We start from the raw sequence: 16,438 nt of genomic DNA, 5'->3' as shown, positions 1-16,438 counted from the left end.
TTTCTCTTTACTGACCTCGGGTGGCCGAGCCGCGAGGCCCCTGCAAGAGCCGCCGCTTGCCCCGGTGCCTCCCGCTTAGCTAACGCTGGTGCGGGGCCGTGTCACCCGGCCGCCGCGGCCCCTCCTGCCCCGGGGCGGGGGGGGGGGGGGGAGTTTCGGTTTGCAGCGGGAGCTGCTGCTGCTGTGGTTGGCAAGGGGAAGTGCCGCGCACGGGAAGCTCGGTGGGGCTGCGGGTCCCCTCGGTCAGCAGAGGGGCGAGAAACCAGGCGAACAGGAAGGAAGCGTGCGCCGTGCTAGCGAAGCCAGCCGCTCCGGACAGGCTAAACTGGGTGCTGGCAGGGAGGGGCTGCGTGTGCGGATGGTAACACCAATGAGTGGAGCCTCCCAGGCTGCGGGTTATTGTCGGAGCACATGATTGTTTCATGGAGTATGGATCAGGCAGCGTCCCTGCCTGGCCTTAGGTTAAAGGCTTGAGTAGAGTCTGATTTTTCAGGGCAATGTTTGTGATTTTGAGTTTTCTCCGTTGGAGGAGACTGCACCTTATGTTGATGTAAACAACCGTTGGGGATGCCTAAACCTGTCAAAGCTATCGTTTTGATTTTATGCTGGTGTAGTTCCATTGACTTGGACTTAGTTACTCCTGATTTGCAGTGATGAGCGGAGTGACTTTATATAATGTTGTTTTCCTCCTGTCGAATAAGATTTCATGGTAGATCATACGAATGTTTTAAATGTTCCCAACAATTAACTTGGACTCGTGATAGATATATCACAGAGATCGGCCTCTAAGTACCTTCTTGCCACTGCAGAGTAAACATAATTAAACAGACACGTGCTATTTTGAATTCACAATTCTGAATTGTAAAGTGACAATTTAATAAGATTTTTGAAGACTGTAATTCAAAGCTACAATTTCAGTCCATCCTTCATGTTAGCAATTTTTTTGTATGAAGCATGAATTTCTGGATCCTGGAATGTTGAACTACAATCACTATGTTACTGGAGCACAATAGGAGTATTGCTGTTGAAACAGAGTTCCATGTTTGAATGAAGCATAACTGGTTCACCATATTATTACAAATTGCTCTCTACCCTTATGAATCTTAGTTATATACTTTAAATACCGTTTTATAAAATAACTTTAAGGCCTTGCTCCTGCAAACACGTACGGTGTACTTTCTACAGTGAGTAGTCCTTTTGATTTCAGTTGGACTACTCACATGTCTAATTAAGCACATGCGTATATGTTCACAGAATTGGACTATTAATCTGTACACGATTACAACAAATTCTGAAGGGAGGCTATTAATTCAAAACCTAGTTGGTTTCAAAAATAAAATTAAAATTACTTGTGAAAATATGATTACAAACTGGAGAGAGATTTTGTATAATTACATGATTATATTGAATTTCCATAATTATATATGTATGTTGTAACAACAGTAGGAAGAAAAATGCTGTGGAAGTCTGACTTTAAGTACATGGTGTTACTTCAAAGCCAGTGTCAATTTAAAATCACATCTGTTTTTTTTTTTTTTAACTTCGAGTACTTACAGGTAAGACCTAAGAATACTGAAACAAATTATGGAAATTCTATATTTGTACAGCACCTAACACAAGGAAGCCCAAATTGGTTATAGTCATCTAGTGCTACATAAATGTTAATAATAGAGTTGGCAGTCTTCCAACATAATGTTCTTTTGGAAAATGCTGATTCATCTAAAGCTACATGTTTTGCAGAAACGTGTGGGTTTTGACAACATATTGTTAAATGGAACTTTGTATAGTTAGTTTTTTCCCTATGTAGATTTTAAGGCTGCATCAGGAAGGGGAGGGGGGGAATGGAAGTAGTACTAAGTAGTAGATGTATAATATCTGAAAATACTTTTAATTCAATTTTTAAGTGACTAGATTTCAAGTTGAACAGCATCCTTTTCTGTGTATAAATAGTGAACAGTATACAAATTGTATAGATTTGAATAATTTTTAATTGTATTTATGTAACTGTATTTGAAGCCTCTAATAAAGTGGAAAGATTTTGTTTTGTAGATGAGTCTTTTATTACAGCCTTTAGAATAGTGTGTGACACGCAACATAGTTTCAGTAGCTAAGTACAGCTGGGCTAGTTAAAGGTGAATTCCTTTTTTTGCACATCAGTTCCTGCTTTTAACAACCTCATTTGTCTTTGGTAATAAGGGATCTTGGGGTTGTTAATATCTGTTTAGATCGTCAAAACTTAGATGACTTTGTTTCCACTTTTTGGGTGCCCATTTGAGACTTAAAGGAAGTTTTATATTTAGTGGGCACCTTGTGAGCTTCTCAGGTTGAAACCCCAAAATTGGTAGTTACTTTTGAAAACTTAAGCATTCAAGAAAGGGATAATAAAAACTTAAAAATTTAAACTAAATCCAATGCTAGCCTGGTTTTATTCTTAAATTCTTGAGAACTTAACAGAAAAATCTTAATATATAAATCTTCAAAATGATTAAAATATTTTATAGCACTGTTTGTTGAGAAAGAAGTTGCATTTTATATATTGAAGTAGTTACGCAAGCTATACATACAGGAGGAACTTCATTTTTATGGCATACTAAGGTTAATTTACACCTAAAACCAATGCTTACTGAATGCAAGGTTATACTAAATCAGAGAGGATTCATGTGTTCCTCTATGAAGTTTGGAACTTGATCTTTGCAACATTGTTCTGATGTGTGACAGCCAGAAGGAGTAACAGATTCCCTCTTTCATTGTCCCAGCGGAATGTAGTGAAGGGGAAATTGCATTTTAATTACTTTAGATCCAGTGGTGAGATTAAAAGAAAAATATAAATCACTTCATCCATGATTGATTTTTTTTTTCTCTACCAAACATAATAGGAAAATAAGCTCAATTACTTTAGTTGCAACAATTGTTGCAACTAAAGTAACAATTGAAGTAATTGAGCTTATTTGAAAACATTGGAACAATACTGGAACAAGAAATACTGGAACAATAAAAAGGAACTGAGTAAGCACAGTTATTAGGTATTCATTTACAAGATACATCCAGCCAGTTTGTTACTGGGTTCAGTCTCTAGCTGCAACTGCTTCCAGCTGAAAAGGCTATTGAACTCTGCCAGACAGAATGTTCTAGCCTTAAAGGTGCAGTAATCTCTTGCTCACATCAGGGCCAGCTCTAGACATCAGCAAACCAAGCATGTGCTTGGGGCGGCAGAATTCCAGGGGCGGCATTCCGGGTTGTGGTTTTTTTTTTTTTTTTTGCTACTTGCTTCAGCAGTTGCGCTGTCTGAGGTTGTTTTTGTTTTTGTTCTTGTTTTTTTGCTTGGGGTGGCAGAAAACGTAGAGCCGGCCCTGCTTCATAGGCCACAACTTTTGTTTAGATTTATAATGCATTTCAGCTTTATTTAAACAGTTTTTGCACCAATTTAAGTGCATTTCTAAACCAGTATACTTAAACAGTGAAAAAAGTGTGTAAACAAGTCCTACTACGTAAAAAGAGCACTTATCCCAAGCTCAGGATGTTCTTGACAAACTGCTAAATATTTTGAATACATAAACTTTGTTGCTTACTAACAACACACCAGCAACAACATGCATACAACAAAAAATTAATAAACCACCACCAGTATTTCCTCAGCCATCTTCCAGCTCCTGATGGGCCACGCAACATTCCCTAAAGGTTAACAAACTCTGGCTGTTATGAACCTGCATGGGATGGACCCTAACACATTGCTCTGCCAACAGTCTCCCTTGATCTCTTACACAGTTTGAGCTGTAGCTCAGGCACCTCCAGTGATCGCAAATGAAGATAACCATATAAAATAATGTAGTGGTCTTTCGTGTGTTTATTTTTTAACCAGATTCTCCTTTTTAAAGTAAATCTATGTCATAATTACATCAGGATATGATAGAGTTGGATTTAATTGTGTAACGAAAATATACCTAGAGCACAGTACTTGTAATTCTCTTACAGTGTACGCTGGATGATTCAACAATTGCACAATATCTGTATCCTTGATTTCGTTTTGTCTGTGACTGAAGTGAAACATTAATAATTTTTTCTCAGTAAATTCATAAGAGATCAGGCATTTGAACACAGTTGTTGGTGCATGATTGATTGAGTGTGCTGGAATTTAAAACTTTGCAGGGATAGCTTGTTAATTGCAGGTGAGCAGTCTTATAGAGCCTTCAGCTTGTATTGAGAAGGAAAGAAGCTAATAGTTTAACTCTTGAGTATTTGAAAAATATAGCTCAGGAAATTGATTCTGTACAACATAATGTTCATAATGGTCTCTTTCAATCTCAAAAGGTGTGGTTATAGATGCAGAAGTGTCCCTCAATACTCTTTCCCACGCTATGAAAGGTCCCCTCTGACATACATCACAGCTAAATGTTTTTAGAGCATGGGTCATTGAGAACTAATAAAACGTTGTTTAAATGTTCATTATTCTGTTTTGGGTGCTCTTGTGTTCCACAAGCGTAATTTTTCACAACACCTGAAAATTTTTGTTTTGTTTTTAAAATCCTGAACATGCGAAAATGAGTGTGCGTTTTAATGAGCATGCAAATAAAATCATTTTCAACACAAGTGGTATAGTAGCCAGGACATCAGGATGAAGGGAAAAAGAACCATTTCCTTGGTTACTACTGTTAATCCAGTTTTCCCCAAACTTCCATCCCAAAAGCTGGTGGACTGAACACTCATCCATAAGTCAATGGTGTAACCGTTGATCTATCTGACTGCTCTGAGATGAGTTTTCTTAGTCATAGCACTTCATGTCACGTCAACTTTCTGCTATGCTTATTCATTCAAAGCCATGATGCATGCACAATGGAATTTAGACTGGTTAGGGAGGACAACTGGATCAAAAGAACACAGCTTTAGTGTGTTTAAAAAAAAAAGTGTTCATACAATTGCCCAAGTCTATGGTATCATCAATAATACTACTAAGACCCCACAATTTAACCAAAGCATTACTAACTTTTTATATGTGCAGTATACATAGTCACAAGAGTGATGATCCAAAACTAGTATAACATTCAGATAGGAGCGGCAAAGTTGTTGGATTTTCTGGTCTATTCCCAAAGCAGGATTCTTTCTAAGGGATCATTGATTGGTAACCCCTTCATTGTCTTTAGATGGTAAATGTGCATATCGTTGGTGGTCAGTTGCAGGATGGTCTTGTGAGGAACATGAAATACAGCTCTTCCCCTTAGGCTGTAGGAGAGAGCTATACAGAACTGATCTTCTGCTTCTCATAAGGATCTGGGGCAGAGTTTCCTTATAAACCCTCGTTTGAATATCTTAACACCCAGGATGTGGGAGAACCTGGTTCAATTCACTCTTCTCCTTGATATTTGGATATATGTATTTGTCACCACAGGTGTCTGCCCTACCCATGGAACTAAAGAGTCAGTCTCTTTCTCTGGCACAATTTAATAATAATTTATACAAACTGGAACAGCTTCAACAAGAGAGATTGAGACCCACATTAGAATATCCCACAGGCAAGTGATATTATATCCTCTCAGCTGCAGGTTGAATGTGCTAGGGTACTGTGGATCTCCATATGACACATCAGCCGGTGTGCTAATGGTCCAATTCTTATATCAGTGTAAAAATTAAGATTTAAATAGTTTCAAGTCATTAGCTTTACTCCAATTTTAGTCTTATAATTGCAGACAGCATTTAGATGAGAATCTGGCATGGATCTGTAGAATCCTTCCCTTGGTCAGTTGCCTACTTCATTCACTGCACAGTGCGGGACATGTTTACCAAGTGAGGTTGGGGACCTGTGGAAGGACTAGATGATAATTATGTGATTAGACTGTTCTCAATGTATAGTCACTAAGAAGGAAAGTTTTGGTTTCTTGGGTATGTTAAGGTTGCAAAGTAAAGCATTCAAACTTTTTTTTGCAACTGCCTCTTTACAAATTTCTATTTTCTACAGAATTTTTTAAATGTAGAACTAGTAGCAAGACCACTTTATAATGCTATGTCATACACACAATATACACTTATGGCAAGGGTTTCTGCAGAAATTGGTATGTTTCAATATGCATCTTAAACAAATACAGAAATGGGCATGATGTATTTAATACCCACATGGATAAAAAGGTTAGAAAGTTTTTAGTTTGATCCAAAGTTCCATGTGCATACATATGCACTAGATCCCTTTTTTCTTTTAGAAAATTGACTTTTTAATATTAGCTTATTATATATATTAAAACATTATTTTAATAACTCTGTTTAGGTTAAAACTACCTTATTAAAATACTAGATAGTCTTTATCTCCATACAGTTACCAAAACTTAAACTTTCTACGCAGCCTTTTAGAACATTAGTGCCTTTTGGGGAGGAGTGGGGTGAGCATATTTAAAAAAAAAAAAAAAAAAAAAAAAAGGGAAAATACATTTTGAAAAAAAGCTGGACTGCAAAATCTGCAGACTGGAAGCATTCATTTAAATAAAATAGGCTTTATGGTTGTGAGGAAAACTTCTCAAATATAAACAGTGTATTGATTCACTATTGTCTTCTTGAGACTCCAGTTAGCTTGAAACAGTGAATTGGAGAGGTGGTGACTCCTTTGCCCTTTATTCATTTCATTGGGGTGTTGAGAACTCTAGAGCTTAGAGATGGTACTAATACCAATATTAAGGCCTGATCTACACCTAAAACTTAGCTTGACCTACTTACATAGCTCAGGGTGTAAAAAATTTACCGCCCTGTGTGATGTACAGTAGATTAGGCATGGCTAGGTCAATGGAAATATTATTCTATTGACCTAGTTACAGCCTCTCAGAGAGGTGGGTTACCTACATTGATGGGAAGAATCCCTTCCGTCAATGGAGGAAGCATCTAAACTACAGTGTTACAGTAGGAAAGCTGCAGTGGTGTTGCTGAGCTGCTGTACTGTAGACATATCCATACGTATTTTATTGCTGTTCATTTAAATGGATAGAATGGGGTAGAGTATGGAAGTGTTTCCCACTGGGAATGGGAATTGGAAGTTGCTGCATGGAAGGAAATGAAGGGGAAGGAATAGAGGGAAAGTCAGGGAAGTGGTTGAAAAATGGAGAAAGGAGAATAGAAAGGGAAGACAGGGCAAGAGTTGAGGTGTTATAAATGTAAGCATATTTTCCCCACCGAGTGAAGCTAGATAACATGAAGAAATAGTGACTGAACTTTTATCTAATATATAAAGGTCTCATATTCTACCATCCTTCTTTATGCAAATTTTTCATTGACATCGGTGGGACTGAAAGTAGCATATACTCCTAAATTTATACCCCAGTCCAAAGTGTTATGAACTCTCATGATTTTATTGCCACTCTTGCAATATTTGGTATCTTCTTAAAAGCCTCAGGTCCTGGAGTCGTGGTTAGGTGAGAATCTCAGCTTTCGTTTATAAAAGTTCATTCCTGGCCCTCGTGGTTGCAGAGAAAAACTTATAAATGTAAACCCTAAAGACTCGAAATCAGAAGGCAAATACCCCCTCCCCATTTTTTTATAATCTTCATGATTTTGCGGGCCTGATTTAACATTTTTGGCCACTTGGGGTTGGCAATGCTGAAACCATAGTTAAAAAGTTGAATTCTTTCTACAGAATGAGTTTGATACCCCTAACCTAGCATTGGTGAAGCAGTTAAGGGTATGAAAGGACAGATTTAATTGAGATGCTTTTGATAGTTTGACATACTTTCATGACATTTTCCTGGATGTGTGGGAGGAAATGATTTTTTAAAATGTAACTTTCTAATTTCTGTAAAATCCATACACACAAGCTCAGTTTTGAAGAACTGTGGAAATTTGGGCTACAAAAATAGACTTGGTATATACCTGTAGTTCCAGGGGCAGGGGAGAAATAAATGTTACTGTCCAGTGTTCCTTTTACTTTTCTGTGTGTGTGTGAGAATTATGTCAAAATGGAAAAGTATATAATTGTATATGCCCTTTTTACAGTGACTGAGTGGAATTGCTATCACTTGTTGCTCCCACCAGCTAAAACTTTGCTTTATTTCATACTGTGCATTACTAGATTATCCAGTTTCCTTTGCAAAAAAACAAAATAAAACAAAAAAAAATCCACAACTCATCACATTCTTTCCTTTATAATTTATAACAATGTTTTTCTTTCTTTCTTTAACCTTATTTATCACTGCCTTTGCAATAACTTGCTCTCTAACTTTTTCCATTTTCTCTCTTCATTTTTTTTCATACAGTGTTGTTACAGATCTTATAGCAGTCGGTTTAAAGGTAGGAATCTTTTTCTGTCCTTTCATATGCACTTGTTACCTCTTTATTTATAGCACTTTTATTTCTTGTTGATACCATATTGATGTTCATATCAATCATGTATTGTTGTGCTATTTATGTCTTAGCAATGGTCCTGTACCTTTATTTCAGCCTTCAATATTTTTTTTAAAAACTGTGTGTTCAGCAGTCAGTCTCCTGTCCTTTACAAGTCCATATGAGTTTTTTTTTCTGACCAAACTTTAAAAAGGTTATTTACTGGAAATTGAATTTAGTGTTACAAATAGTTATTGTTTATGAAGAGCAATAATAGCTTGTACTCTGCACTCGGGACCAGGGACATAGAAATGCCAATGTAACAAAATATAACTGGGACAGGGACATTTGGTGTCAATTGTTTTGCTTCTGTTTAAGGCCCATTACATATGTTTTCTATCTGAGGATCTAGTTCTCAAGCCCACTTTACATTCAGATTTTGTGCATGTTGCAGTAAGAAACTGGAATCTTACAATTGTATTTAAAAATTACTTATTTTTATTGTGGTAGTACCTAGAGGTCTCAGTCTTTGTGCTAGGCACTATACATCTGATAGACTTGCTGGTAAATATTTATCGTAGTTGGCTTGTTATACATTTATCCAGATTCATATTAGGGCTGTTGATTAATTGCCGTTAACTCATGTGATTAACTCAAAAAAATTAATCGAGATTAATCACACTGTTAAAAAATACATACCAATTGAAATTTATTAAATATTTTCAGATATTTCTCTACATTTTCAAATATATTTCTACTACAACACAGAATACAAAGTATATGGTGCTCACTTTATAATATTTTCGTTTACCAATATTTGCACTGTAAAAAGGTAAAAAATAGTATTTTTCAGTTCACCTCATACATGTACTGTAGTGCAGTCTCTTTATCATGAAAGTGTAACTTACAAATGTAGATTTTTGTTGCATAACTGCACTCAAAAGCAAAACAGTGTAAAACCTTAGAGCCTACAAGTCAACTCAGTCTTACTTCTTGTTCAGCTAATTGCTAAGACAAGCAAGTTTGTTTACATTTATGGGAGATACTGCTGCCTTCTTCTTATTTACAATGTCACCTGAAAGTAAGAACAGGTGTTCACATGGCACTTTTGTAGTCGGCGTTGCAAGGTATTTACATGCCAGATATGCTAAACATTGTATGGCCCTTCGTGCTTCGGCGAACCATTCCAGAGGACATTCTTCCATGCTGATGATGATCGTTTTTTTTTTTTTTTTAAAAAAGCATTAATTAAATTAGACTAAACTCTTTGGGGAGAATTGCATGTCTGTTTTACCTGTGTTCTGCCATATATTTCATGTTATAGCAATCTCGGATGATGACCCAGCACATGTTCATTTTAAGAACACTTTTTCACAGCAGATTTGACAAAACGCAAAGAAGGTACCAATGTGAGATTTCTAAAAATAGCTACAGCACTTGTCCCAAGGTTTAAGAATCTGAAGTGCCTTCCAAAATCTGAGAGGGACAAGGTGTGGAGCATGCTTTCAGAAGTCTTAAAAGAGCAACACTCAGATGCGGAAACTACAGAACCCGAACCACCAAAAAGGAAAATCAACCTTTTACTGGTGGCAACTGACTTAGATGATGAATATGAGCAGGTGTTGGTCCATTCTGCTTTGGATTGTTATCGAGCAAAACCCATCATCAGCATGGATGCATGTCCCCTGGAATGGTGGTTGAAGCATGAAGGGACATTTGAATCTTCAGCGCATCTGGCAAGAAAATATCTTGCAACGCCAGCTACAACAGTGCATTGCGAGCTCCTGTTGGCACTTTCAGGTGACATTGTAAACAAGAGCGGGCAGAATTATCTCCTGTAAATTGTAACCAAATTTCTTTGTTTGAACTGAAGTAGGATTGAGTGAACGTTTTACATTATTTTATATTTTAATGCAGTTTTTTTGTACATAATTCTACATTTGCAAGTTCAACTTACAAGTACTGTAGTGCAATCTCTATCATGAATTAGGTGAAATGAAAAATACTATTTCTTGTGGTTTTTTACAGTGCAAATATTTGTAATAAAAATATATAGTGAGTATTGTACACTTTGTATCCTGTGTTGTAATTGAAATCAATATATTGGAAAATGTAGAAAACAGTCACAAATATTTAAATAAATGGTATTCTATTGTTTAACAGCGTGATTAATCGTGATACTTTTTTTTAATCTCTTGACAGCCCTAATTCATAGGTAGGCAGATTTGTGATTAAAATTAAGACTGCCTCACAGACTCTAAACATTTAAAGTCATGTTTGTGTATGCAAGACTTGACATTTTGGCATGAAAGTCTTTTTAGGGTTAGGCACAATGATTTTCAAAGATCAAAGATTGTGCTGGATCCTTCTTCCTTTCCTCAGTCTGTTTCTTTATTAGAAGGAGTCTCCTTTGTTTTCCTTCCCTGACTTTCCCTGGTGCAGTAGATTCCTCTGCTTGCCCCATCAACACAACTGGTGCCATTAACACTCTGTGACCATTGTGGCTCTATCGATACACTCTTTAGTCATACCAGCACTGCCAGCTCTGCTGATACACTCACGGATTATGTTGGAATTCACCCGAGGCTGGCACTTTTCACGTGCTCTGCAGCTATCCCGACTCTTCCAGCACCAACAATGTACATGGCACTGACGTTCCTCTTCACGTCTCTTCCACTTTGCTAGACAAAGTGGTAACTCTAGAGTAGGCTGCCTCTCAGAGGACTCCAGAGTTTTTTTCAGATCCTAATGAAGATGGTGGTTATCTTTTTTAGGTGTCCAGGTGGAGATTATGCAAGAGAACCTGCATGCTTTCCTGGATGCCTTACAGATACCTGTTCCAGGAATGGTTTGCCCTTCCTATCAGCGAAGCTTTACTAGACCCTGTGAAGGCACTGGCAGACTTTGGCCTCTCTACCTCCTCTGGCTAGGGTAGACAGAAGATACCAAGTCCCTCAACAAGACTTCGGTTATTTCTTCGCTCTCCCAGCTTCTGATTCCTTGGTGGTTGCAACCACTAACAAATGATTTTGCCAATCCCAATCTAAGACTATGTAATTAAAGAGACTTTATCTGTATGGGTGTAAGGCTTATTCCACTGCCACACTTAAGATGAATTGGCAATTATCAGGTTCTATTATCTAAATATAATTGTTAACTTCTTGGCCAGCTACAAGATGGCGTTTTTGGTGGCAATTACTTATGCAAGGAGGGTTTCAGAACTTCAGGCTCTCCTAGCCAACCCTCCTTCTGTGGCCTTTCATAAGGACAAGGTGTTCCCTAGGCCAGTGGCTCTCAACCTTTCCAGACTACTGTGTCCCTTTCAGGAGTCTGATTTGTCTTGCATACTCCCAAGTTTCTCCTCACTTAAACTGCTTGCCTACAAATTCAGACCTAAAAATACAATAGTGTAACAGCACACTATTACTGAAAAACTGCTTACTTTCCCATTTTTACCATATAATTATAAAATAAAAACAATTCAGTGAATAGTATATAGAGCAGTATTAATAAGTCATTGTGTGGCATTTTAATTTGTACTGTCTTCACTAGTGCTTCTTATGTAGCCTGTTGTAAAACTAAGCAAATATCTAGATGAGTTGATGTACCACTTGGAAAACCTCTGGGTATGCGTACCTCTGGTTGAGAAGCACTGCCCTTGGCAACATCCTAAGTTTATGCCTAAGGTAGTGTCAGCCTTCCTTCTAAACCAGTGTTTCCCAAATTTGGGATGCCGTTTGTGTACCTGCCAGGTCCGCAGGTCCAGCCAATTGCAGCTCCCACTGGCTGCGGTTTGCTGCTCCAGGTCAATGGGGGCTGCGGGAAGCGGCGTGGGCCGAGGGATGTGCTGGCCGTCTTCCCCACAGCTCCAACTGGCCTGGAGCGGCGAACTGCGGCCAGTGGGAGCTGCGATCGGCCGGACTTGCGCATGCGGCAGGTAAACAAACCGGCCCTGCCCGCCAGGGGCTTTCCCTGCACAAGTGGCGTCCCAAGTTTGCGAAACACTGTTCTAAACCAAACCATTAACTTTCTGATATTTTCCCCAAAGCCCCATTTGTGTAAGGCTAAGGAAGCACCTCCATATCTTGGATGTTCGTAGAGCCCTGGTGTTTTACTTGGACCATACAAGACCCTTTAGATCTTTCCCCAGACCTTGTGGCTTATGCTGAAAGAGCTAAGGGTCAACCAATGTCATCTCAGCAAATCTCACTGGGCTTCTGACTCTGTCAAATTCTGCCATGAGCTTTCTGAAGTGTCTTCTCCATCAAGAAAAACCACTCACTCTACCAGAACTTAGTGCACCACTTCAGCTTTCCTGAGCAATGTCCCAAGAGTGGATATATGCAAGGAAGCAACAGAGTCACCTGTGTGTACCTTCTCTACTCATTATACCATCACTCAGTCCGCTCTTGATGATGCCAGTTTTGGCAAGTCCGTTTTGCCATTTCTCCTCAGATGATCCAAAGTCCCTCCATCTGTGAATGAACTGCTGATGTCACCTATAGTGGAGTGTGAGTGTGAGTGTGAGTGTGAGTGTGAGTGTGAGTGTGAGTGTGAGTGTGAGTGTGAGTGTGAGTGTGAGTGTGAGTGTACAATCTACCTTCAGTGAACATGGAGAACAGTTGATCTCCATCCTCTTTATAACAGCCCTTAACATATTGAAGACTTGCATCCCAACGCAGTCGTCTTTTCTCAATACTAAACGTGCCCAATTTTTTAATCTTTCCTCATAGGTCAGGCTTTCTAAACCTTTTATCATTCTTGTTGCTCTCCTCTGGAATCTCTTCAATTTATCCACATCTTAACGTGTGGTGGCCAAAACTGGACTCATCATTCCAGTTGAAGCCTCACCACTGCTGAGTAGAGTGGGACAATTACATCCCATATTTTACATATGGTAATCCTGTTAATAGAACCCAGAATATTAGCCTTTTTTACAGTTGCATCACATGGTTGACTTATCGTCAATTGTGATCCACTATAACCAGATCCTTTTCAGCAGTGCTGCCTGGCTTGTCCAGTTCTGCCCTCACTTCCACCTGTGCTACTTCAGTGAGGCAAACTTTGCTTCAAGCCATTGTAAATTTCAGCTGTTACCCTTTTTGATGCTGCATGTTATCGCTCTTTCCTCCCCCCCCCCCCCCCCCCAAGTATATAATTCAAAACTGGTGTTTTTGGTTTGATTCATTTGGAAGCTAAAAAATACATTCAGGATTTATGTTCAATGATTTAACCAGTGTAAAAATAATTTAGTTTCAAAAGTGCTTTGTAGTCACATAATAGGAATCCTATCTAGTATTTTGCCTGGAAGGAGGATGTGTGGAAAAAGAAAGTTTAGTTCACTTTAACTGCAGGGAGTTATGGACCTTCATTTATTTGTAATTACAATCTGTGAATGATATTCCAAGACCTAATGAAGGCATGCAGCCTGAAAAAGGCTGCTGGATAAGCAAACCACTGAGCCTCACCACTAGAGCTCAGGTCTACTTACAAACACAACTCCTTCAACATATAGGAAAGAGTATTACTCAACATTACACCTGCAGGTTCATGAGGCCAAACAGCCACTGTCCAATAAATATAATGGCTATCATGGTAGTGAAATAAGAAAAGGTCTGCTTCTCTGCCTTTGACTTTTTTCTGTTGGTGGCATCTCACCATCTGCCAACCAGTAAGTTATGACACAGACTTTGTTCAAGTTCCATTTTTTTCTAGCTATGCAGATTTCTCTTGCTTTGTTCAGATTAGCTGCTCAGAATATTTTCTATTTTTGTATTGTTTGATATTGGCTTCCTGTTGTCAGGTAGAAGTAGTTTGAATAACTTGTCAAGATTATTAAATGAACTATGTAATGTTTTACCAATCTATTCATGAATCACTGTAGGATTGTGGACTTAGTATTTAAGAAGCTGGAGTTACAATGATCATTCTCTTAAAGGCTGAAATGATGCCTCTCTTAAAAATGTATTGTTGGTAATCATTTTGAATATAAAGAATTAAAGATCCAGGCCCTGATGGCTACTTTTCTCCTAAGCCACATTTCCTACCATGGGAAGCTAGGTTGTGTGGATTGAGGACTCCTAATTACTGTTTCTAGACTGTAGTTTATAAAAAAATAAGTTCAGATACATTCTGCTCATCTTGTCAGTGGATACAACCTTATATACAAACATTTTATGACCTTGTGGGTGTCTCTCTTATCTCATAGTCTTGAAACATGTTCCACCAGGCCAAAAACAATGTTTGAGGAATGTGTCTATCTCAGAGGTATGCAAGGTTGTTACTTGGAGTCAGTCTAGAGAATAATGCTGCATAAATGCTCAGACTTGGCAACTAGATATACGTCCAATTTGGGAGAATAGTCTATCAATTTTCAACTAGCTCTTTACAGGCCCACGTTATTGGAGTTAATCTCCCCAAAGTAGGAAGCCTCATTGACATCTCCAAAGAACTAGATACAGAAGATAACTTTAGTACTCCCTCCATTTTATTTTTGCCTCTGTAGTAGTTAGTGGGAGACTTTTACTGAAAAGAATGTGGGGCTGTTTTCTCAAATAAAATTTCTTTCAATTTTTGTTCCAGTTTTGGTCGGATCAGTCTTAGAGAAACTATTTAATTTCCTTACTACATTAAAGAAACAACTGCAAAATCCAGGCCTTTCTGCTTTTGTTTTTTCCCAGTATGCTAACCTTGGAGTATGTTGCAGAAGGTCATGGGGGAAGAAGAGAGGAAAACATGACTTTTTTTTTACAGATGACACCTTTTTTGTTGTTTTGTTTAATATGTAGATATTCCTTGTATCATATACAGCAGGGTAATGAATTTATGTGAATTTACTAGGAAAAAAGCCAGCATTGGAGACTGGCAAACAATGGGAAACTTGCAGAATATCCAGAAAAGCTATTTAGTTTGTGGAGAGAGAGGAAATAACTGCTGAAATGTAGGTTTCCATGGTTTTTGCATTTATTTGGCTGTCTTTGGTTCCAGTGAGTTTTTGATTCACCATAATAAAATATAGGAAATATCTAGTTTTTTTTCTCTTTAAAATTGTATAATACTTCCATCAGTCTGGCAAAACTGTCAAGAGAGCTTATCAGCGTGGGGAGAAATCTAATTCACCTTTACTTGCATATGAGAATGACAATCCCTACTCTATAAAATCATGCACATATTAAGTGTGCAAACATTCATCTGGACACGCACACGCACTATGTGTCTATTTCTTATCCTCTTCACTCTGATCAAGTCAGTGACACTCTGACAAGCCCCATTTGTTGACACAGATACCCCCTCCACTTACTCACCTTTCATGTCTGAGACATCAGTTAACTTCCCTTTTCCACCAAATCCAGTACATCTCAGCAGAAGCACTTCAAAACCACAGTCACTCATCATCTGTTCCCCTGTTGCCAGGTGCCTGACCTAGCTTCTTGAATGCTCACACTCTGCTGAGGGTTCTGCCTTATTCCCTGCATGTTTATGGAGAAGTACATTAGAGCTTTTGGGCTCTTTGATCTTTCCCTGGATGGGGAAATAAGGAACTAAGGCTATAGCTACACTAGAGAGCTTACAGCTGCACTGCTGTAAGCTCTTTAGTGTAGCCACTCTAAGCTGACAGGAGAGAACTCTCCCATTGACTTACTTAATCCACCCCCAACGGTTGGCGGTAGTCATGCTGACAGGAGAAGCTCTCCTGCCGACATAGTGCTGTCCACACTGGCCCTTAGGTCGGTGTCACTTATGTCGCTTGGGGGTGGTTTATTCATACCCTATATAAGTTAGATCAGTAGAAGTGGTAGTGTAGACCTAGCCTGAGTCTTAAGTCTGCCTCCAGATATAGGGAATTAGAAACTAGGGTCAGTTGTGAGATAAATGCTGCAAGGCAACAGAATGGGGGAGTCCCTTAGATTTATTAATCTCAGCTTGCAGAAAGGTGAAGCTAGAACAGCCCTGGCCTAGGAGAGGGGAAGTATGAAGGAACTAGGACCCTGGGGAATCTAGGAGTGCAGGGAAAGGCTCATCCATGTGCTCTGCTGTTCAGCTGGGAAGTCTACAGTCCAAGCAGTGCAATAGCAGAAGCTGTTCTCTTATTAACGTAGAAAACAATCAGCAGTTCCCACTGCCTGGCAGATGCAGCATCAGTTATACC

General features: G+C 38.7%; 2 protein-coding genes and 1 long non-coding RNA gene across 6 annotated transcripts in view; 1 reads left to right on the top strand and 2 right to left on the bottom strand.

The window, feature by feature from the left end:
• The window catches only part of LOC135972439 (uncharacterized), a 33,674-nt gene extending 25,596 nt beyond the window's left edge, over positions 1-8,078 (bottom strand). The window contains exon 1 of the long non-coding RNA XR_010588906.1: positions 16-8,078. This is a non-coding gene — a long non-coding RNA (uncharacterized LOC135972439). The remainder of the gene's footprint in view (positions 1-15) is intronic.
• SNX30 (sorting nexin family member 30) overlaps positions 1-16,438 on the bottom strand; it is a 582,715-nt gene that overhangs the window by 394,383 nt on the left and 171,894 nt on the right. The window lies entirely within an intron of this gene.
• PTBP3 (polypyrimidine tract binding protein 3) overlaps positions 1-16,438 on the top strand; it is a 106,637-nt gene that overhangs the window by 613 nt on the left and 89,586 nt on the right. For 2 of the 4 annotated variants that reach the window (XM_024112568.3, XM_008176061.4), the window contains exon 2: positions 8,223-8,256. The exons of the other annotated variants lie outside the window; for them this stretch is intronic. In XM_024112568.3, the coding sequence (XP_023968336.2) occupies positions 8,223-8,256 (34 nt within the window). The remainder of the gene's footprint in view (positions 1-8,222; positions 8,257-16,438) is intronic. 4 annotated transcript variants of the gene reach the window in all.

This window comes from Chrysemys picta, chromosome 6 (assembly GCF_011386835.1).
Source record: "Chrysemys picta bellii isolate R12L10 chromosome 6, ASM1138683v2, whole genome shotgun sequence".
NCBI lineage: Eukaryota > Metazoa > Chordata > Testudines > Emydidae > Chrysemys > Chrysemys picta.
This window is presented reverse-complemented; position numbering and strand designations above follow the sequence as displayed.